This window comes from Megalopta genalis, chromosome 7, assembly GCF_051020955.1.
Source record: "Megalopta genalis isolate 19385.01 chromosome 7, iyMegGena1_principal, whole genome shotgun sequence".
NCBI lineage: Eukaryota > Metazoa > Arthropoda > Insecta > Hymenoptera > Halictidae > Megalopta > Megalopta genalis.
Window position 1 is genome coordinate 2,543,349 of NC_135019.1, and position 24,284 is coordinate 2,567,632.

The window sequence follows — 24,284 nt, forward strand, 5'->3', positions numbered from 1 at the left end:
CCATAATTATATAATTGATAATAATTCACTATATATTAATTATAATAATAATTATATAAATATATATTATATAATAATTATATCAATATTAATTATTATAATAATTATATAAATATAAACTATATAATGATTATGTCTATATTAATTATAATAATAATTATATAAATATATGCTATATAATAATTATATCTATATTAATTATAATTATAATTATATAAATATATACTATATACTAATTATAAATATATTAATTATAATTATAGATATAATATTATAGAATATATAATAATAATCCATAATAATTTAGGTAGCTAATAATAAGTAGCCGCTTCACGTGCGACAAAGTTAGGTTATAGTCGGAAAAGTGAATGTTTACACAAGGTTCACTTAATTCAGCGGCCATGAACTATAAACGTGATAAAAATATGTCAAGGATATCATGCTGTTATACATATCGTATATCGTGCAATATCGTGCAATGTCGAACGTTGTCCAAAACATTAAAAAAATGACACGTTCAGCCAGGATTGAAGGTAGCAGTACGATTTTCTATTGTTCCAGGACTTTGTCACCGGTCTCAGTATACTGTCTCGAGGTTCCATCGATGAAAAACTGCGTTGGACGTTCTCCCTTTACGACATCAACGGCGACGGTTGTATCACGAGAGAAGAAATGACGGACATCGTGACAGCTGTATACGAGCTGATGGGGAAGTTCGCCGATCCAAATTTGGACCATCAAGGCGTCCGTGAGAAAGTCGATCGGATGTTTCAGGTACGAGGTTCCCCGTATTTTTATGTTTCTCGAAAACTCTATGCTTTTATTCGCGGCAGTTTCATTTTACTGCCGGTATATGTGTCGATCGAAAAGGAACGTGACAGCATTTCCAAAACAATTTTAAATAGTTTTTAATCGACACGCAAATGTCGAATCAGCTTTGAAAAATTGAAAATGTGACTGGCTTGAAAAAGACAAAATTGCATTATAGTTTTGTGGAGGCAAACATTGCATTCAGTCGAAAAAGGTAAAAATACTGCACCAGTGTTTCTTGAAGATTTTTAGATATTTTTGAAACGACTAGCAAACATAAAAGAATTTTTGAAAATTTAAAATCGTGGACAGACGAGAATGTATTATATAATAGTAATAATGCTTCTATAATAATTTTGAATACTCTTAAAATAATTCTCAGACATAAAAGCACCCTTAAATAATTCAAAACCTGACCGAAGGAAACCAAAAACATTGCATTCAGTCAAAAAAAGTAAAAATACTGCATCAGTATTTCTTGAACATTTTTAGATATTTTTAAAACGATTAGGAAATATAAAAGAATTTTTGAAAATTTAAAATCGTGGACAGACGAGAATGTATTATATAATAGTAATAATGCTTCTATAATAATTTTGAATACTCTTAAAATAATTCTCAAACGTAAAATCACCCTTAAATAATTCAAAACCCGACCGAAGGAAACCAAAAACATTGCATTCAGTCAAAAAAAGTAAAAATACTGCACCAGTGTTTCTTGAACATTTTTAGATATTTTTAAAACGATTAGGAAATATAAAAGAATTTTTGAAAATTTAAGATCGTGGACAGACGGGAATGTATTATACATATAATACTAATAATGCTTCCATAATAATTTCGGATACTCTTAAAATAATTCTCAAACGTAAAAGCACCCTTAAATAATTCAAAACCCGACCGAAGGAAACCAAAAACATTGCATTCAGTCAAAAAAAGTAAAAATACTGCACCAGTGTTTCTTGAACATTTTTAGATATTTTTAAAACGATTAGGAAATATAAAAGAATTTTTGAAAATTTAAGATCGTGGACAGACGGGAATGTATTATACATATAATAGTAATAATGCTTCCATAATAATTTCGGATACTCTTAAAATAATTCTCAAACGTAAAAGCACCCTTAAATAATTCAAAACCCGACCAAAGGAAACCAAAAACATTGCATTCAGTCAAAAAAAGTAAAAATACTGCACCAATGTTTCTTGAACATTTTTAGATATTTTTAAAACGACTAGCAAACATAAAAGAATTTTTGAAAATTTAAAATCGTGGACAGACGAGAATGTATTATATAATAGTAATAATACTACCATAATAATTTCGGATACTCTTAAAATAATTCTCAAACGTAAAAGCACCCTTAAATAATTCAAAACCCGACCGAAGGAAACCGCGACGTTAAAAAGATGAAAGAACGCAGCACCGTTTCTAATAATAACGTCAGATATTCCAGAATATCCTGGACCATAAAATCGCTTTTCTCAAAAATTCTACACATGACCAAGTAAAAAATTATTAAACGCGACAGCGTCGGAAAGAAAAAACTGCAAAAAAGGTTCGCAAAATTTCGACAGGATCGAAACTATTTCCGGAAGCAATCTCGAATATCGTATTCGTCCGCGTCGGAGATAAAAAAATGAAACGGCAAGAAATTGTTTTAATATTTCAAGAGTTTTTTTCCCACGCGACCTGTACGAGAAAAACAGTCGGGAAGCTTTCCTCCGCGCTCGCGCGCTTCGACCGACAGCTGTGCTCGTTCACTTCGACAGGAACGATGAAAAGAGAACGAGCGCTTGCTTATAAAGTGTCTCGGCTTCGATGATAACAGAAAAAAGTCTTACCTTCTTATCGGCTATCACATTGTTAGCTGCGAATGACAATGTCTGCAACAGCGTACTCGTGCCCATTGTTATCTTCCCTCGCATCGAATAAAGGACGATTCGATTCGATCCGATTCGTTCGCGGTGGAAGGGGGGGGGGGAGGGGGGCGGAGACAATTTGCGGAAATATCCCGCGTCTTCGCGCCAGAAACAAGTCCCTGTTATCCCGCGTGCCTGCAGTCGCGTCTGGACGTGCGTCTAGATTTATGGTCGACGGGCATAACGTTATTTTTGACGTATCGATAAATCAAAGAAATAACGATAGCGACGAGAATCGCTTATTTTCTAAGGGCGCACATAATTCGACGATAAGTCAAGGAAAACGCGAAATCGGTCGACTATACAGCGTGGTCCACCTAAATGAGGCCACAAATATATACCACAAATTAAATAACAAATTAATTATATTAATAATTAAATAATTATATATATTTTTATATTATTTATTATTATTATTTATATTATTTATATTTATATAAAGAATTTATTTTGCATCCCTATATATATACAAAATAAATTCTTTATATAAATATAAATAATATAATTTATAATAGTATAGTATAATATACTATACTATACTATAATACTATACTATAATATATACTAATATATACTATATAATATAATATATAATATACTATATACAGGGTGTCCCACAATTATTTTAACAGCCGAAAATGAGGGGTAGCTGAGGTCATTTGAAGTAACTTTTTCCTTTGCGAATTTGCAATCTGAGGCTTTGTTTACGAGTTATTAACGAAAAACACTGGCCAATGAGAGGTGACGGTGCGAGAGAGAGGGTCCGCGAGAGAGTCCGCAGCACGAGGCTTTGACAGAAGGTCGGGACGGACTCGAGCCGCGTTCGAAGTATTGAACAAGTCACGAAGCGAGAACTTTCCGGATTTTTTTAACTACATAACAGTGATATTTTTAAGAAAAACGCTGTTCACCTTTACTTTAGAACGTCTGAAGAATATTCACTAATTTTTCGGACTCGAAATAATATGTAGTTTAACCGTGACAGTCGTTTTAATTTTCGGGTGCGCATGACACCTTATGTGTACCATATGAAATTTTTATGCAAGGTGTACAGTGAAGATTAACAAAGTTCGTAAATGATATTTTAATTTAAATAATTCCGTGTACGAACGAATGATTCAACGAATGATTCGCAAAGCTGATTTAATAATAAATAATCGCGTTAAGGTACGTAAAGGATTTGTTTTTTAGAGAAATATGAAAAATATTATCGATAAGAAACTCACCACCCATTTAATTGAGGATGCATTTGCTGACTCGTACGTACTGACCTCGTACAACGAACAGCTGATCCCAGGTCGATGACCGCAACATTCGAGGGATACTGTCGGTGGAACCTCTGGTATGGTTATTTGCGAAGTTCACTTACACTGCACTGTCACCAAACACTGATCAGTTATTTAATCACTGATAATCCGAATCACTTGTGGATATTTAAGAAAGATCACTGAGACTCGTTCGCGGATAATCGTTTATTCGACGCGTTCGTTCGGAAGTCGACGTTTCACTGCCGAAAAATTCAGGCCTTGACTGTGGGTCCTTGTTGTTCTTCGTTCGGCCGTCCGAGGAAATGACACTCGATACCATTTTCTTCGCACGGCCATTAATTACGTTCTAAGAGCGCAGGGTGACAGCGGGTCGGACACAGTTTACGTCTCGGCATATCTTGTTTATTTCATTTGGCGGTACCCTGCGCTTCGAAGAAAATAGTATCGGATGTTATTTCCTCGGACGGCCGAAAGACGAACGACAAGGCCTCGATTTTTTGGCAGTGAAACGTCGACTTCCGAACGAACGCGTCGAATAAACGATTATCCGCGAACGAGTCTCAGTGATCTTTCTTAAATATCCACAAGTGATTCGGATTATCAGTGATTAATTAAGTGATCAGTGTTTAGTGACAGTGCAGTGAAAGATCAGCTGTACGTTGTACAAGGTCAGTGCCCTTCGACATCATGAATTTCAGCCAGCAAATGCATCCTCAACTAAATGGGTGAGTTTCTTACTGATAATATTTTTCATATCTCTCTAATAAACAAATCCTTTACGTCCCTTATTTATTATTAAATCAGCTTTGCAAATCATTCGTTAATCTTCACTGTACACCTTGCATAAAAATTTCATATGGTACACACGAGGTGTCATGCACACCAGAAAATTAAAACAGCTGTCACGGTTAAACTTCATATTATTTCGGGTCCGAAAAATTAGTAAATATTCTTCAGACGTTCTAAAGTAAAGGTGAACAGCGTTTTTCTTAAAAATATCACTGTTATGTAGTTAAAAAAATCCGGAAAGTTCTCGCTTCGTGACTTGTTCAATACTTCGAACGCGGATCGAGTCCGTCCCGACCTTCTGTCAAAGCCTCGTGTTGCGGACTCTCTCGCGGACCCTCTCCCTCGCACCGTCACCTCTCATTGGCCAGTGTTTTTCGTTAATAACTCGTAAACAAAGCCTCAGATTGCAAATTCGCAAAGGAAAAAGTTACTTCAAATGACCTCAGCTACCCCTCATTTTCGGCTGTTAAAATAATTGTGGGACACCCTGTATACTGCCGCTTCTCCTCGACGCCACGAGTATACTCGTCGAACACATCTAACTGCTTAAAATATATTCTTCTAAAATGAGTCAGACCTCTTATCAGACCTAACGAAAGAGTATTTCCTTAAAGACATAACTATAGTCCTTAAAAAGATCGATCAAATCGGACCCAAGCTTTAGGATATCATGGAACCAACAGTTAGGTTAGGGATAAGTACAGTCGAATACTTTTCGCGAAAGCAATAGCCGATTCCGCAGTGTTGTACACGGTCGGCGACGCTAATTTATGGGCCAATATCCTTGAACAAGGGACTTTGTGCAACGTCCTCTGCGTAGCCTGCGTGAGGCAGCTAAATCATGGGGTCAGCAGGCGTTGCACAATCCGGAGACACCGCCTTAAATTTCTCCTCCTCCTTCTCCCCCTGTAAATCCTCCTCCAACCGGAACAAGCAATTAGGGATTTCGAGATTTGTTTAAATTCTGCGTAAGCGAACCGTGTCTTTTCGGGTCTAAAAAGGTCTAATTTATCGGAACGAAAAAAACAAGATCGAAGAATCCGCCGGATTCGGTTCCGATGCTCTCGTTCGGTGCACGAGCACTCGAGCGCCGCTTCCTTGATAAAAAGCTCCGTTCGTCCCGGGTGTATAACGGGTAACGGCGCGCCGTTTTTGGAAAGGTCGCTTACCGCCTTCATGCAATATGCACGATTGTTATTAATGGAACATCGTGAAGTAGCATTATAAACTGTCTCCCACGGTATTGCTCGTAAAATGATTACACGGTCTCGATAACTTCGTTATTACTAAAACTGATGCTAATTACTTTGCCAAAAGAGAGGGAGAGAGAGAGAGAGAGAGAGAGAGAGAGGAGAGAAACTGTGTTTTATCTGTGAAATGGTAATGACGCCGGCGGAAGTCAGTTACTAATAGACCGCGGAACTTTGTTCCTCTCAAAAGTCCAGTGCAAAAGTCCTCGAAAAACTGCAATATAAAAGATTTTACGCAACTGAATATTCCGAAGTTAGTTGCGAGGAAAATAAGATTTTATTCAATCTCGGTTGCCGCGGAGCTAATTGGACGTTTCGATAAAATTCTGCTGGCAAAAGTTTTTCGTAATTTTAACGATATCATTACACTCTGTATTTATCTTCGAATTTTGATAATTATTAAACTGCTGTTCTGATTAGAAATACATATTTTTGTGCAGTTAATTTACGAAATCTCGAAGAGGAAAGTTTCCTTAACCTAAAAAATATCCATTTTAAAGAGAAAAGAAAAATGCTATTAACACTTCGACTCTCTCTATTAATTAATTAATCTATATTATTACACTCTGTATTTATCTTCGAATTTTGATAATTACTAAACTGCTGTTCTGATTAGAAATTCATATTTTTGTACAGTTAATTTACGAAATTTCGAAGAGGAAAATTTCCTTAACCTAAAAATATCCATTTTAAAGAGAAAAGAAAAATGCTATTAACACTTCGACTCTCTCTATTAATTAATTAATCTATATTATTACACTCTGTATTTATCCTTCGAATTTTGATAATTACTAAACTGCTGCTCTGATTAGAAATTCATATTTTTGTACAGTTAATTAACGAAATTTCGAAGAGGAAAATTTCCTTAATTAAAAGAATAACCATTGTAAAGAGAAAAGAAAGCTGCAATTAACACTTCGACTCTCTCTCTCTCTCTCTCTCTCTCTCTCTCTCTCTCTCTCTCTCTCTCTCTCTCTCTCCAACCACTTAAAAAATATCGTAAAATTAAACTACGTATTTCGTTTAATCGAATTTAACATTGAAATCTGAGTTTTATGACATCGATTACGCCGTCGATATTCTTACGTTTCGCTGATCCTAATGAAATTAGAAAAATATAACAGAACAGCGTGCAAAGTAATGTTCAAATCTGACCTAATAATTCCGTCACCCACGCATGGGTGCCACGCCAATCGAAGCGTTGACATTAATTTAAACGTGATCTTGCATTTTAAAACTCAGCGCACGCAACGAATGCACAACGATCCGAGAATTCGGTTATCGCAAACACGAATTTCATCGCATTCCGAAATTGTTCGGGAGCGTCGGACGTCGGTGCACATCGATGACGGAGTTCTTACACCCACGCGGAGAGCCACGCGACGGTAGAAACTTCGCTTTCGTATTTCATACAACTATAAAATAGTAGAAATTCGTCCGGCCGCCGACAAAGAAGAACAGAAGGGCGTAAGTTGCAACATGGAATTGCCAATTTAAAGTTCGTCCCTTGGCGACGCTAAAGCAGAATACGAAGTTTAAAGTGGTCGCGATTTCATTCCTCGCCATTACTTTTTCTTCGACGGGATATTGTACCGAAATACGTTAGCAATCGACGACGCGACAGTGCCGGAAGAAGCTCGCGTCGGTTTTTTACAGCAGCTCGGTGCCGGCGCGGCGCGGCCCGACGCGGCGCGTAATAAAATGATTACACGAAACGGCGCATCGATCAGCTTTAATTAACCAAAAAAAAAACAATGGAGAGAAATATATTTTCGTGCAGCATCAAAACGCGACGCGTCATCTTTTATAGACTTTTAATTAAAAAGCGCCTCGCGTCAGAACGGACGGAGTAGAAAGCTCCGATAAAATCAGTTCCATTGTTTCTGAAAACCATCTGCGAAACTTTGGAGAGCCCTTCATAACAATACGGTCAATACGTGGACCGTATGGCACTTAGAAACAGGGTCGAGCACTTTCAGCCATACGTAATTGTAACGTAATTTACTCTGGTAAATATCGAGGGTTTTTATAATCGATCGATATCGGGTGGTGAATTAATTACGGCTACACGCGAAATTGTGCGATCGCCTTTTTAAAACGCGATAACTTTTTTCAGACTGGACCAAAAGACGTGATTATTTGTTCAGGTGATAGAGGAGCTAGTTTATCAGACGATGACTAAAATGCTTTTTCTTAAATTTTGCTATTACTTGGAACGAAGAGAAAAAGATAAAAAGCGAGAGTTTTTTTCTATCTTTTTCTATCGTTTCGAGTAATAGCAAAATTTATGAAAAAAGCATTGTAGTCATCGTATTTTCAGCACAAAAGCTTTATTAATTCAGTATATCGGCATATAAGTTATCGAGATCTACGAGAGGCATTTTTTTAATTTCTGTCATAGGCTCGAATAAAAAAGTTAAAAAGCGAGAATAAAAAAAACTCTCGTTTTTTACTTTTTTTTATCGTTCCAAGTAATAGCAAAATTTAAGAAAAAGCATTTTAGTCGTCGTATTTTCAGCACATAAGCTTTATTCGTTCAGCATACCGGCACATAAGTTATCGAGATCTGCGAGAGGCATTTTTTAAATTTCTGACATAGGCTCGAATAAAAAAGTTAAAAAGTGAGAATAAAAAGAACTCTCACTTTTTATCTTTTTCTATCGTTACAAGTAATAGCTCAATTTAAGAAAAAAGTATTTTAGTCATCGTATTTTCAGCGAAAAACTTTTTTATCGAATAAGAAAGTTAAAAAGCGAGAATTTTTTTAATTTTGTTATTCAAGCCTATAACAGAAATATAAATAATGCCTCTCGTAGATCTCGATAACTTATATACTGATACGCTGAATAAATAAAGCTTATGTGCTAACAATTTTATTTTATTACATCAATCAACATTGTTACGAGTAACAACAAATCAAAGATGGCAAAAATCGCAGTTTCGAGTCGCGTGCCGCTGCTTGACCAACTCCGTCGATCCTTAGCATCGACGTAGCAATAAATAACATAGACGTAGCACTAGGGAAATTCACGGCGACCCGAAATTTGGCATTTCCGAGAGAAATCGCTGTATCCTCTATTCGAGCCGTTTATTTTGAAAGTGGCATAAGTCACTCTTTTTTTCTTTTTTAACACGTTCCGTGCCGAGCTTTTTTTACTCGAATCTTCACACTTTGATATTTTACTAAAACTTGATGTATTACGTGCAATTATTAATTCTCGTACACATAACAACGTAACAAAAACTTATCAACGCCCATTCTTGCGGTGGAAATTGATTCTTCGGTTCTAAATTTCTTGTAAACAATTTGTTCAGTTCACTAAGTAAACATGCAAGCGTGTACCATCGATGGTACACGTGGCACGGAACGTGTTAAATGAAAAGATACCGTTCAATTGTAATTAGTGTTACCATTAACTCGATTTTTTTTAAAAACTGCCTTATGCCACTGTCAAAATAAACCACTCATTTCACGATCGAAACATTTCAATCCCGGTTTATGTATCTTGCCGAATAATCGCGCGAAATCGAGCCTGCGCCGCGTTGCGGCAGAAACAAGCTCGACCGACGAAGAATTCCGTCGAGCCGCGTAACCGACGCATTGCAGCAGAATCGTCGACAGAATGATCTAACGTTCGGTTTTCTGGTTGTCTTGCAGAAAATGGACGGGAACAAGGACGGCGTGGTGACGCTGTCCGAGTTTTTGGAAGCGTGTCGCGCGGACCCGGACATCTCGACGAGTATGGCAGCCCTGGACACGGCCTTCTGACACTCGGCACGTACGCGATACACTCCGTGGACCTGAAGAGATCGCTCGGTTTGGGAATAAATCGCTCAAACGTTGTTGCCACCGCGGAAACAGGAGGCGACAGCAGCATTTCCTCGAGAATGTTTCGCGAAGGTCCCCCAGCGACGGGAGAGAAGATTCGGCGTATATTCCGGTCGGGAGGGTCTCCGAAGAAAACGACTCAGATACTTTTTCCTGCGCCTCGTCGGAGGCGGCGGCCGCGCGCGTTCGAACGGTCGCGACGGAATCGAAATCGAGAAAAGAAAACGAAAACGGCGCTCGAGATTCCGTGCACAGGCGGCGAACGATCTCGTCTCGCGCGCGAAGGCCCGCGCGGGAAGCGATCGCGAGAGGCGAGTTGCTACCCCTTTTCTCCGGAACCTTCTAGTTGTAGCGTCGATACGCGTGTCGCTAGAGGCGGGAGGATTAAAAAAAACGGAGAGAAAAAAGCGAGAAGAGAAAAAAAGAAAACAGAAAAATACGCAAAGAATAAACGATATTTCGTGATTGTTAGTAGTTTACGAGTGGAACCTGTTATGGGCCCAGTGTCCAGTAAGTAGATCATTTTTAAGGAACGCGCGCTACAAACGATGAGCGAACGGTGCGATCTTAGAAACGGGGATGACACACGACACGTTCAAGAGAGACGCGCCAATATTGACGACGATTAGATCGACGCGGAGTGGCGACACGGTTGGCGTTCGATCTGAGACAGCGGAAAATGGAGAAAGAATGATTCTGGCGTGGCGAGGCGCGTCCCGGAGCGCGGGGAGCAGAAAAAGAGAAAGAGAAACGAGCATTTTTGTGAGACAGCTGGCGGTTGTATTTTGTCGAACAATGCTGAAGCGTGTTCCGTTGCTGCGACATTCGGGGGGGAAAAGAAACGGGGAAACGACGGGGATGCGAACAACGTTCGTACGAACCCAACGATTGAGCTTAGCTTTCTACGATCTTTCGTTCCGTTTGTTCCGTCTGCTTAGAGAGAAAGAGAGAGAGAGAGAGAGAGAAGCGACGTGTCTCGGCAAAAAAGCAACTACGTAATCGCGTCGACCCTTCCTTTTATACTGGGGAAACACGATGTATCGATACCTAGATTCTCGAAAACGCTTCCGTAACAATAATAACCGTAGCTCACTTTTTTACGACGATCGTGTTTTTTACAAACGCTTGCCGAGTGCTGAACGCGCGCGAGCCAGCCGTGCCGGGGACGCACGCATTGTTATTTACTTTGACAGGTGACGGAGCAACAATTTACCCTCTCAGTTTCATTTTCTGATATCGCCGTCATCGCGCGATCGGATACAGGAGAAAGCAAAAAATAGAAAATAAAAAAAACGGAAAAAGGAAACGAACGAGAGAAGAACGAGAAGACGCAACGTTGCACGTCGCTACACGCTTGCTCCGTTTTTTTGTTCGCGTCGCCAAGCAGCAGACGCTGGCGAACCGAATTTAATTCACTGGTCCGCGAGACTGTGCTGTAGCCATGATCGCGATAATAAACAGAGAAACGCAGTTCCAGGCATGATCCCAGTGATTTCGTAGCTGTGTCGTAAAAAAAAGCGGCGCGTTATATGCACTTTCAGTTGCACAACGAGACAGTTAGCGAGCGGAGATAGGTCACGTATTCGACGCGACTGGCTCTTTTAAGCCATCGTTGCTGGTTAAAACGGGTAGCATTAATTTATGTAGGAATTCTAATGGTAAATGAGAATGGAGAGCATGAGACACTTTACCGACCGGTTGGACGTACATTATGGATCGTAGCCTAATTATTCGTTGCTATATTTCGACCGAAGTTAATTCTCCCTAATTGACGCCTCGGCTTTGAAACAAAAATGAATAATTTGGGAACAGGAGGTACGATTGTTCCAGCCTTGCGGCTCGTTTTTATGGTTATTGAGAATCGATTACTTCAGCTTGTACACAAAAGTGGACATTTTGTAAAGAGGAGATACGATTGTTCGATTGTTTGCGGCTCGTTTTTATAGTTATTGATAATCGATTGCTATAAAAACGAGTCGCAAGGCTCGAATAATCGTATCGTCTTTTCGCAAATTGCTCATTTATGTTTACAAGCTGAAGCGTGTCGCTGTTAAAATATTGAGATCGACATTTTACCAGTTTCCAAAATTTATATTTGTTACAAAATATTTCACCGAATTAAGCAGTACAGTAAATTGTCCCTAATTAATGTTCAGCTTGTACACTAAAGTCGACATTTTTCAAAGAGGAGATACGATTATTCGAGTCATGCGCCTCGTTTTTATGGTTATTGAGAATCGATTACTATAAAAACGAGTCGCAAGGCTCGAATAATCGTATCGTCTTTTCGCAAATTGTTCATTTATGTTTACAAGCTGAAGCATGTCGCTGTTAAAATATTGGGATCGACTTTTTACCAGTTTCCAAAATTTATATTTGTTACAAAATATTTCACCGATTTAAACGGTACAGTAAATTCTCCCTAATTAATGTTCAGCTTGTACACAAAAGTGAACATTTTGCAAAGAGGAGATACGATTGTTCGATTGTTTGCGGCTCGTTTTTATAGTTATTAACAATCGATTGCTATAAAAACGAGTCGCAAGGCTCGAACAATTGCATCTCCTCTTCCCAAATTGTCCATTTTTGTGTAAAAGCTGAGCGTCGGTTACAGAAACTTTACTGTATTTCGACCGAAGTAAATTCTCCCTAATTGACGCTCGGATTCTGCAGAAAAATGGACAGTTTGAGAAGAGGAGATACGATTATTCGAGCCATTCGGCTCGTTTCTACAGTCACCAATTGTCAACGACTGTAAAAACGATCCGCGAGGCTCGGATAATCGTATCTTTTCTTTCGAAATTGTTCATTCTTGTGCAAAATCCGAGCGTCAATTAGGGAGAATTTACTGTTACCTTTTACAGCTGTTCACGTCAAACCTTCGTCTGATATTTTCACTTCAATGTTTCATTAACCCGAGCTGTAAACAATTAAAGATCGCAAAAATCGCAGCACGCCTCAAGCTGGTTCCTGTGCAATTTCCTTCAGCTACTAATAAAACAATTAAATGGCAAAGAACAAAAAAGACCCAAAACACGTGTCGCCTATTCAAACACGAGCCTAACTAGTTATGTTTATATATTTGGCCCGACTGACGCACCATGGCTCTCATTTCTGGCCTGATCTTTTTTGTCCACGTCTCTGAGACGTGATAATCATTTCTGGCCCGATCTTTTTCGACCACGTCTCTCAGACGTGGTTGTAGGGCAAAGAGTTAATACAATTTTTCTCTAAGGGATCGAAAGCCATATTCAAAATTAATACTTCGAGAACCACTTTGCACGAACTTTCTATGTATAACGATTATTTCGGTGAATTAATGAATCAATAAATTAATAAATAATTAATGAATTAAATTAATTCGGTGGAAATACATGTGCACGAATGATCGGCGAAAATAACGTCAACGCAAAATTGAAACTAAATCGGCGGTCTTAAAATCGTCGTATTGGACAATTTTACGGGAATATCAACGACAAAAAGAATCCGATTAAAAAATTTGCCATGGTTTATCCTTGAAACTGCCCCACAGAGAAATCAGAAACAGAAGCTCGGAATGTTAAAAGATGTTGAACCAAAGCGATCGAGTTTCCGTTCCTCGCTCGAAACGCGTGGCGTGCAGCAATTTCGGTGTCTGTTGATTTCTCGCGATTTCGTTGATATACACGGTGGGTAAAGTGTTCATCGAGACGAGTACGACAAATATTAGCGGGCAGGTGAGCACGGGGGACGAATGAAGTTAGCGCGAGCCGTAGAAAGTATATCGTAAATCCCGCTAGAGAGCAGCCGGCCACGTTCGGCCGGACTTATTGTTTCTAGGACGTAAGCGAGTAGATTAAGCGACATAATAGAAGTATTTATTTTTGTGACAGGTAAGCGAAGTATAATAATCGTGGTAAGAAGACAACACTAGCTTGTAAAGACTGCGTGCTGCTATAAAGAGAGAAAGAGAGAGAGAGAGAGAGAGAAAGATAAAGCGAGAGAGAGAGAGAGATAAAAAGAGAGAGAGATAAAGAGAGAGAGAGATAAAAAGAGAGAGAGATAAAAAGAGAGAAAGAAATAAAGAGAGAGAGAGAGAAATAAAAAGAGAGAGAGAGAGAAAGAGAGAAATAAAAAGAGAAAGAGAGAAAGAGAGAAATAAAAAGAGAGAGAGAGAAAGAGAGAAATAAAAAAAGAGAGAGAGAGAAAGAGAGAAATAAAAAGAGAGAGAGAGAAAGAGAGAAATAAAAAAAGAGAGAGAGAGAAAGAGAGAAATAAAAAGAGAGAGAGAGAAAGAGAGAAATAAAAAGAGAGAGAGAGAAAGAGAGAAATAAAAAGAGAGAGAGAGAGAAAGAGAGAAATAAAGAGAGAGAGAGAGAGAAAGAGAGAAATAAAAAGAGAGAGAGAGAAAGGGAGAAATAAAGAGAGAGAAAGAGAGAGCGGAAAAGCGGGAAACGGGGCGACATAGAATCGGATCGCGGGACGGTTTCCTTGATTTTCTCCCATTCGTCCGATCATTGACCGGGACACACTACTCACGGTACCGAATTTAATTGTGATCACTAATTACGAAAACGTTGTGCGATGACTGGACCAAAGCATCCGCGCGACGGGCGACGACGATTCTCCAAATGTATTTAATCATTTCCATCACTGCCTACTTCCGATCGTAACTGTAAATAGGGTGCCATTGCCTAACAAAGATGACTTACGGTGCATCGAAACGTTCAAGTCTGCCACGGAAGAGCTGATAAAAAAAAGAAGATATATACTCCACCGAGTGCTTATCGTCGACGGATCGTGATCTTCGAGATACGTAAAAAACCAGAGACACTGATGCATCCGTAATTAGTCGAAGGGAGCTCAACGGAAAGATAGAGAACAAGGGGAAAAGGGAGCGAAAAAGAGAGAAAGAGAGATAGAGAGAAAGAGAGATAGAGAGAAAAGGAGAAAGAGAGAGAGAGAGAAATAGAAATAGAGAGAAAAGGAGAGAGAGAGAGAGAGAAATAGACACCAGTAAAACCGAGATACCGGTATTTCTCCAATTTTTAGCAGCGCCTACCCTTACAATTAGAACATAAGTTTAACGTGTAAACTGAGGCAAACGACGATGCTTGCCTCGCATCAACTCGATCACTACCGCATGTCTTTGAAGTTACTGGAATAAGTATAGAGAAGACAAAAGGAACGGGGTAATTGCGTTATCTAGTTATTTTCAATATCAACCAAATGTTAGATCTAGATATCGGAGATGACAACAGGCACTTACTTGCACACACAAACACACACACGCACACACACACGTACACGTGAACGTGCGCAAGCGAACACACATGCACACGCACCCTGATCAGAAATACCATAGATCTAGCACACAGCTTTCCAACGCGAGCCATGAAATTCCAATGTCCGGTTATTTTCAGTCTAATTGCTTCAAATTCAACGCGTTCAGGATATTTTTAATAGACACTAAAAGTACAAATTAAGTCCTGGTCCTTCGTTTCTTTATCTTGAAATTAATCTTCGATATTAATACGTTTGCTTCATTTTAGAGGAAGCCGGTGAATTTTTTTTCAAAAAATAACAGTTTCGATGCGACGAGATGCACTTTTCTTATAGTATTTTGTTTATTATAGTATATTGTTCGAGTATTTTAATGCAACAAGCTGATCGACGAACTTTTTCTAAACTTCGCTCTTAACAAGCATTTTCCTGCTACGATTTATCCGATAACAGTTTTTGATTTAAAAAAAAAAGTGTAGCATTTGATGCGTTGCTTATCGGACTGCATCGCGTTCAGCGATGTAGTTTAAGCGCAGTTCTCAAAGCTCTGAACATAAATTAAAGTCGCAGTCGATCAACTACGAGGATCACGACCTAATTTATACATCCAATAATTTCACAAAGATCAATATTACGTGTAGACTGCAAATTTGAGGCATTCGCGACGAAAATGAGCAGTTTAAATCAGTTGCTTAAACCAAGTTGCTTAAATCAATAACAGATTGAAAGTGTATACAAGTGTCGATGCATTACTTTCCGCTTGTAAAAATCAGCTTGAAAGAATCAGCTCTAAAAAAATCAACTTAAAAAAAATGTATGTTTAATTTCTGTTTCTTGCAATTCATATAGACAATTTTAATTTCGCGTAAAGATCCGCGCTCTAATTACGAGCCGCGAAGGTTTGGAAATTATGATTTGCATTTTAAAAGTGCAGTCTGCTAGATCAACGGAGAGAAAAATATCCGCACATACAGTAATGTCTCCCTAATTGTCGTCCAAATTGTGCACGAAAGTAGACAATTTGAAAAGAGGAGATACGATTATTCGAGCCTCGCGGCTCGTTTCTTATAATTACCGATTATCATTAACCATGAGAACGAGCCGCAAGGCTCGAACAATCGTATCTCCTCCTCCAAAATTGTCCATTTATATGCACAATCTGAACGTCAATTAGGGAGACTTCACATATGGCTCTATCGTGCGTTCGATCATGGCGGCGTTCACACCACCACAACAAACATACAGCGAATTATCTTATCTTACTCATAGTGTGTCTAGAACTTTACGTCGGTAAGATTCTGTATGTTAGAGAGAGCAATTGCAATCGACGATCACTTAAGAACGGTCGCCGAATGTTAAACAGAAATTCTTATATACGTATTCGACGTGTGTCACTTTAGGGCGCTTCGGAGAGAACAGATGACAGACAGAAAAAATAGGATCGATCCGGAGAGAAATACATATACGTAGATCGCCGTTGATCCGGAAATACGATTTACAGTAATGTCTCTCTAATTGACGCTCAGATTGCGCACAAAAATGGACAATTTGGGAAGAGGAGATACGATTGTTCGAGTCTTGCGGTTTATTTTTATAGTTATAAATTGTCCACAATTATAAAAACGAGCCACAAGGCTCGAATAATCGTATCTCGTATTCGAGCCTTGCGGTTTATTTTTATAGTTATAAATTGTCCACAATTATAAAAACGAGCCGCAAAGCACAACAATTTGGGAAGAGGAGATACGATTATTCGAGCCTTGCGGCTCGTTTTTATATTTATAAATTGTCAACAATTATATATTATATTATATGTTATAATTATGTTATATTATATGTTATAATTATGTTATATTATATGTTATAATTATGTTATATTATGTTATAATTATGTTATATTATATGTTATAATTATGTTATATTATATGTTATAATTATGTTATATTATGTTATAATTATGTTATATTATATGTTATAATTATGTTATATTATATGTTATAATTATGTTATAATTATGTTATATTATATGTTATAATTATGTTATATTATATATTATAATTATACATTATAACAGCCGCAAGGACAATCGTATCTCCTCTGCCCAAATTGTCCATTTTAGTGGACGATCCGAGCGTCAGTAAGGGAGACATCGCCGTAGGCGGCCGCGCTCGCGCGACATTGTGTCGGAATTGTGATGGGGACACTCGCAACGTAGGAATACAATACATATATCACGAAACAAACTAATCAGATGATAGAAAATTTTACCTCTTCCCGAGCAGTCTACCGGACAGAGTATTTTTCTGGAATTATTCCAAAGGACCAGAATTCGTATTTTCTAAGGTGCAATCAAGGGAAAATATCGAAAGCGTTTCTCTTAAGTTCATCAATGTAGACAATAAGAGGAAATTCGAGATGACATTTGTATTTTGTCGGGTGCGTGGATCAGCCGGGCCCGTGTAATCGGCCCCGCGCGTCGCGTCGAACGACGCGCCGAATGCGATTCTCGTTGCAAGAATCCACCACGTTTACGTCTCTCGTCGACGAGATTCACGTTTCGACGATGCCGTTCAGAATTTTGTTTGGCGCGCGTTCGGATGGAAAAGTTGCGCGGACAATTTGACGCGGTCGAGCGTGTCGAGATTTTCGTTCTGCAAATGCCGAGAAAAAAGAACTAGAGAGCTGCGTATAGTCTTCGCCGATGTAATTGATTAGTTACAAATAGCACTGAGAGAGAGAGAGAGAGAGAGAGAGAGAAACAAATTTGCACGTTTAAAAGACACGCGAGAAAAGTAAATCTTTTTTCGATCGATCAGAAGTATTTCGCTCGACCGATTGATTTCGTCGAACAGGAAAAGCGTTTTAGTAACCGAAAACATTACGTATCGCCGCTGAAAAATGTTTGACCTATTAGCCAGAAATTATCGCGCGAACTCTTTGGAGCACGGAGCGTGTATCTCTCATTTGGCTTCTACAATTTCGAATTGAAACGTTTCAATACACCGATATACGTAATATCGTCGCGTCTGAGGTCAAAGCGAAGATCTTTCGTTATCTCGACAGAAATTATACAGGGTGAACAAATATAACGGGACGGTCCAGGAGGGACAGATCTTAACAAAAATTTTGGATTTATAATGAAAAATCACGTTTCGAATATATACATGTAAACTAACAGTCTCTTAGTAATATACCTGACAAATGATTTTTCTGAATTTTTACGGATAATGATATGGATTAATGTTGCAACGGTTGATTTATTGAGGCGATAAATAATTGATATGATTGGAATTCACGAATTTGTTTACTTTAAGTCGAGCTGACAGATTCTTTTCATAATTTTTCATAATTACAGTAATTTCTCTGTAATTTGCGCTGAGATTGCGCAGAAGAATGGACAATTTGGGAAGCGGAGATGCGATTATTGGAGCATTGCGTCTCGTTTTTATAGTTGTTGACAAATAACTATAGAAACGAGTCGCAAGGACTCGAATAATCGTATCTCTTCTTCTCAAATTGTTCATTTTTCTGCGCAATTTGAGCGCGAATTAGGGTGAAATTATTGTAGTGGCTTTTTTTACTTCGTGTCTCCCTAAATACTCCCTAATTCGCGCTCAGATTGTACACAAAAATAGACAATTTGGGAAGAGAAGAATCGATAACTATAATAAACGAGTCGCAAGGCCAGAATAATCGCATTTCCTCTTCCCAAATTGTCCACTTTTGTGCATCAATTGTGCGACAATTAAGGAGAATTTACTGTAATCCGGCGACACTAAATATCGCGCAATACCATCGCTGCCCATTTAATTAATCGCCGTTTCTGCCTGTCATTCAAATGTTGCACAAATTGTTTATCTTGTTTCCCATAGAAATCGTCTCGGTATTCTTACGCACGGTTTGCTTAAGAATATATCAACTCGTCGCGATAGAACAGAGATTAGATATCGCGATTTAATTTCAAACTTTCAAAATTCTGTCTTTCATTCGATGCGTTATAATGCGTTTCTCTCGCAGCATTCTGGAAAGAGTGAAATGAAAACATGAACAGAAGATAAATAAAAAAGTATTTGTCGCTTGAAAACGACACGTGTAAGTGAAGCATCCGAGTATGTACTTTCGTTCAGTTAAATTGGAATGAAACGCTTCGCACGTGACAAAGCACAGATAATCACCGCTCTTTAAATAACATTTTCTTCTTCTTATATTAAAATTAATATGCATATATAATATATAATTATAAATTAATATATTAAAATTAAATTGCCATAAGTGCTTCCTTTGCACAATACAGTGCACTTTCGTTTCTTCGATCCGGCCTCTTTTAAAGTAACGACAACTTTATTTCATTTTAGTTCTAAGCTTGGAAACGATTGTAATGTCCGCAATCGGGGTTAAATTGTAACATTTCTTCTGCTCAGGTTTTTCTTTTTTATACAGCTTTGAAATTGAGAGAAGACGAAGAGCGAGCGGAATCTGTGCCATAAGTATCGATATTTTTGAGCGAGGAGAGATCGGGTCAAAGTACAAAGACGAGTAAAAGGGAAACATAGGACGAAAATGGAAAAGAAATGATTTCTTGTAACAGCTGTGAGAGAGCAATTAATCTAGATTATAAAGAAGATAGTAAAGAATATTCCGTCTCGTTTTCACGGAATTGGGAGCACGGAATGATTGCATCATTGGAATGATGCAGCAGCCAAAATGTTCACACGTGTCTCCCAAAATTATGACACGATATAATTATTTTCTAAAATTTATTATTATCTCGAAGTCGTTATTAGAGTATCTTATACAATAGAAAAATTAAATATCTGAATTTTCTAAAGTAAAATTTGCGTTACTATCGATCCGACGAAGCGTTGTTGTAACTCGCTCGGTATCGGAAACGATTGTCACGTTTCCTCCGCTTCTCTTGTTTTTTTAATAACCCAGATATCGCTTGACGTATAGAGAAATTGTGGTGACCTAATAACGTCGGACACACGGAGTAGCATTTTTTTTGTGTGTAAAGAGTTCGGTTGTAAATCAATAGCCATCGCATGTTTTACATTCGAAAGTCGGCGTTACTACCGTCTCCGGACTGCGATGAATTCTCCGTAATTAACGCTCGGACTGTGCAGCAAAATAGAGAATTTGAGAATTACTCGAGCCGAAATATTCGATTATAATTTAACCATGACACGATCTTCTTACTGTAGCTTGTAAATAAATGTGGACAATTTCAGAATGATTATTCGAGCCCTGCTGCTCGTTTTTATGATTGCCGATCGTCGACAATTATGAAAACTCGAATAATCGAGTTTCGAGGTTTTGATTAATCGAGACTTGAATCATTATAATAATAATTTTATAATAATAATTATAATAATAATAATCATTCTCAAATCGTTCAGATTTATTTACAAGCTATAGCGAGATTATGGAGAATTTACATATAAATGTCTCGATCGAAAAGAATATTAATATTAATATTATTATTATATATTATTATTATATATATAATATATATATAATATTATAATAATATATAATAATATATAATATTATAATAATAATATATATGTAATATATATATTATATATATTATAGTATAATATATTATATATTATTATATTATTATTATATTAATATTAAATTAATATTAATATTATATCGATCGAGAATATTAATATTAATTCGTCGCCGATTGTAGAAGCCGATTAACTGTGCTCCAACGAGGAACCGGGCGAACGGCGAAAGAATTTCGTAGAGGGTTACAAAATGCACATGATATCTCGCCTACTTCGGGGTAGACAGAACACTGTACTTGAATAGGATTCAACGATCTACCTTATCTATACGAAATCTATCTCCTTCTCGATAGTTAGCCGCATCTTTATCGAAGATATTTTCGGTGGTGTCTACTAGGTGTAGCGTCGTAACTGCAGGACAGAGAGATCAAAAGAAAAAAAAAGAAAAAAATTAAAAGAAAAGGGAATTGAGCGGCGCGGTAAGGGCTTGATGTCCCGGTAAACAGGTGAAACTTAATAGGGCGATCGAATAGTATTTCGCGTGGTCATCGAGCCGTAAACGGTCAGTATCAATACTTAAGATGAATTATTAGATAGAACTACTACGGAAGATTATGGTCAGGCTGTGCATGTATGGCTGACAGATGGTCCAATCGTATAGATTACGTATTAATAAGAGGTATACTGAGAATATATAAATATATATCTCGACTGCGTGTATGGGCACGGCGTATGAAAAATCGCAGGACGAACACACGCGATATTGTCGCCGAGCATTTCACGCCGAGATATCGACGCGGATAATTCGACGGCGGTGCAAGAAATTGTCGACGGTTTCGATGCGAGAATCATGGATCTGAGGCGTGCGGAGAAACGATGCTTGTTATCTTACGTTGTAGACACGTGTTATAGTAAACTCTCCCCGATTTTTGCGGCAGTTTGTAAACGAAGATGGAACAATTTGGGAAGAGAGGGTACGATCATTCGAGCCTTGCGACTCGCTTTTACAATATCCAGGGTGTCCCAAAATCGTGGTACTTCGAGGAAATAAGAGGTTCCTGAGATCATTCGAAGTAACTTTTTCCTCAGCGAGATTGCGATCCGCGGCTTCGTTTGCGAGTTATTAAGGAAAAACAGTGACCAATGAGAGGCGAGCGCGGCTGGCGCGAGGCGGGCCGAGCCAATGAGCGGAACTGAGCTTCGTCCGCTGGTTGGCTCGGCCGTCTAGCGCTAGGCCTCGCCTCTCGCCTCTCATTGGTCAGCGTTTTTCGTCGATAACTCGTGAACGGTGCCTCGGAGAAAATTTTTGTAAAGGACAAAGTTACTTCGAATGAGCTCAGGAATCCCTCGTTTCCCGGAAGTACCATAATTTTGGGATACTCTGTATTATAGTTACAGTTATAAAAACGAACCGCAAGGCTCGAATAATCGTATCTCCTCTTCCCAAATTGTCCATTTTTCATGCGCAATCTGAGCACGAATTAGGGGACTTTGCTGTATTTACTGTAATTAGAACAGAAGGTATCCCGATGAAGCAGACATTTTTCATAGAAAGTGAAGAGAAAGAGAGATACGTACCTGGAAGCTGAAGGTGCCACGAAACGTTAATACATTTCGTTGACGCTATCAAAAACGTCTCTGAATCGATTAAAGAGGTACAAAGCGATCGAAACGAGAGAACAAAATCCTGGTTTATTGATTCGCGTGATTTCGTTCATCCGCTATTTCCTCGCGATAACAATGGCAAAGTTGTTTCGTTGCGACGTTAGTGATATAGAACGATTGACCTAAGAGTGCAAAGTGCCAAAACTATGCGGAGATCTGAACGATCTTAGCGAACCCGAATAACTCTCACAGCTCTATGAATCGCAAATTGATCTGTTATATATATTTTATGGAATCGTTTCCAAAGAAAAAAAGAGAAAATAATGAGAGAAAGGTACAATGAACGTTCTTCTATGCAACACAGTTTTTACTCGGAGGATTATACGTATATAAATACATATAAATATATGTATATGTGTGTACATTGTAGCGGATTTTTTGAAGCGAATCGCAGGCGACGAGCGATTTCTCAGACACCGTATCGCAGTCGATCGATCAGAGAGAAAAAATAAAAAGATACTTGCTACGCGACATGTTAAATATGAAGAAATTTAAGCAAAGAGAAACTAAAAACAGAGAGAAAGTGGTAAAAAATATTCATATGACACGTTATATTTTCGGTGTAAATCAAGTGTATATGTATAAATTCGTGGTAAAACTACGTATATCTGGTAGCTTTAACGTACCGGTGGAAGCAATCCTCTTTACAAGCAATTCACGCGATTCCAAATCGAACGATGTAAATCAAGAAAAAGAGAGAAAGAAAGAGAGAGAGGGAGAGAGCCGTGGGACTCTCCGAAAAACTGTATTCCACAAATTCGTCGAGTGAAACTGTTCGTACGTATTACACACATGTATTAGTGTTCCCGTATTTGTTTTTTCTGCCACGGAAGAGGACTTGTTTTCGATCGGTCTGTGCATGTAACCGGGCTAATTGTTTGAATGTTAATTGTTAAATGTTAGGATAGAGAAACCTAAGAAACACGTCGTACCGGCGAGTATTTTACATAGAAGAGAAAAAAAAAAGGCGCGTTTAGATCCGCAATTGTTCTGTTCGTCGAGATGATATATCGATTGTTATCTAGTCCCATCCTTTCGGAATTAATGTCGCTATGTTGTTTACACACATATCGTTGTCGGATTTATGTGACGTTCAGCGTTCATTGTTCTCTGATTAAAAACTTCCAACATTAAACGGATCGTCTGAAATATGCAATCGGATCCACGTTTCACGAACACACGGAAATTAACCGATTTCGGTGTCCTGTTTTAACAATCGTTGTTACCGAATAATAATTGATACAGCAACGTATTAATCAATGTTCTCGCAATTGTTTAACTTATCGAGTATACATTTTATTTTTAGACATGTTACTGTAATCAATTTTCGTTCATTCGTTGGAGGAGAACACACGTTTATATTATTTCTTACTGTGTTAAAATTCTTGTAAGTATATATATATAATAATAATATATATAATATTATTATTATATATATATATACACATATATAGTTTAATAACAAAGGTCGCAGACTTTCGAGCGTTTCGAATAATCTCCTGAACACTTATTACAATGGGTAAACGAAGAATGAATTGTTTGGTTTCGAGCGTTCAAGCAATGCAGTCACTGCCGCTATTTATTCGCAACGAAATTTACTTCTTCGCTTTAGATATTTTTAAGGTGCCTCGGAAATGGAAACTAATTACGTCTAGAACACCTTGCGCATCGGAAATGTTTTTCAGTTGACCTTGATTCGAGTAACTTCAGATTTTCAAGGCGCACGGATGTATTTTTCGTATTGAAATCATCGTTTGAAACGCAGCGTTCGCGATTATCTAAGTCACATGGAAGCCTAAACATTGATATTATTATTATTGTAATTAGTTATTGTATCATACTTGAAAGTATGTAACTATTTTATAAATAAATAGATAATCAATGTTCACCGGTTCGCAATTATTTCCTCTGAGACAAGTACGTGCTTGCATTTCTTATCGAAATGAAACAGTAATTGTTAAGGATTTGTGAGAAA

General features: G+C 38.0%; 1 protein-coding gene across 1 annotated transcript in view; it reads left to right on the top strand.

Annotated features, from left to right (window-relative positions):
• LOC117218625 (Kv channel-interacting protein 4) overlaps positions 1–24,197 on the top strand; it is an 81,377-nt gene extending 57,180 nt beyond the window's left edge. Inside the window, 2 exon segments of the mRNA XM_033467163.2 lie at positions 562–774; positions 9,699–24,197. Of these exon segments, the coding sequence (XP_033323054.1) occupies positions 562–774; positions 9,699–9,809 (324 nt within the window). The 3' untranslated portion in view covers positions 9,810–24,197.
• The last annotated feature ends 87 nt before the right edge of the window (positions 24,198–24,284 follow it).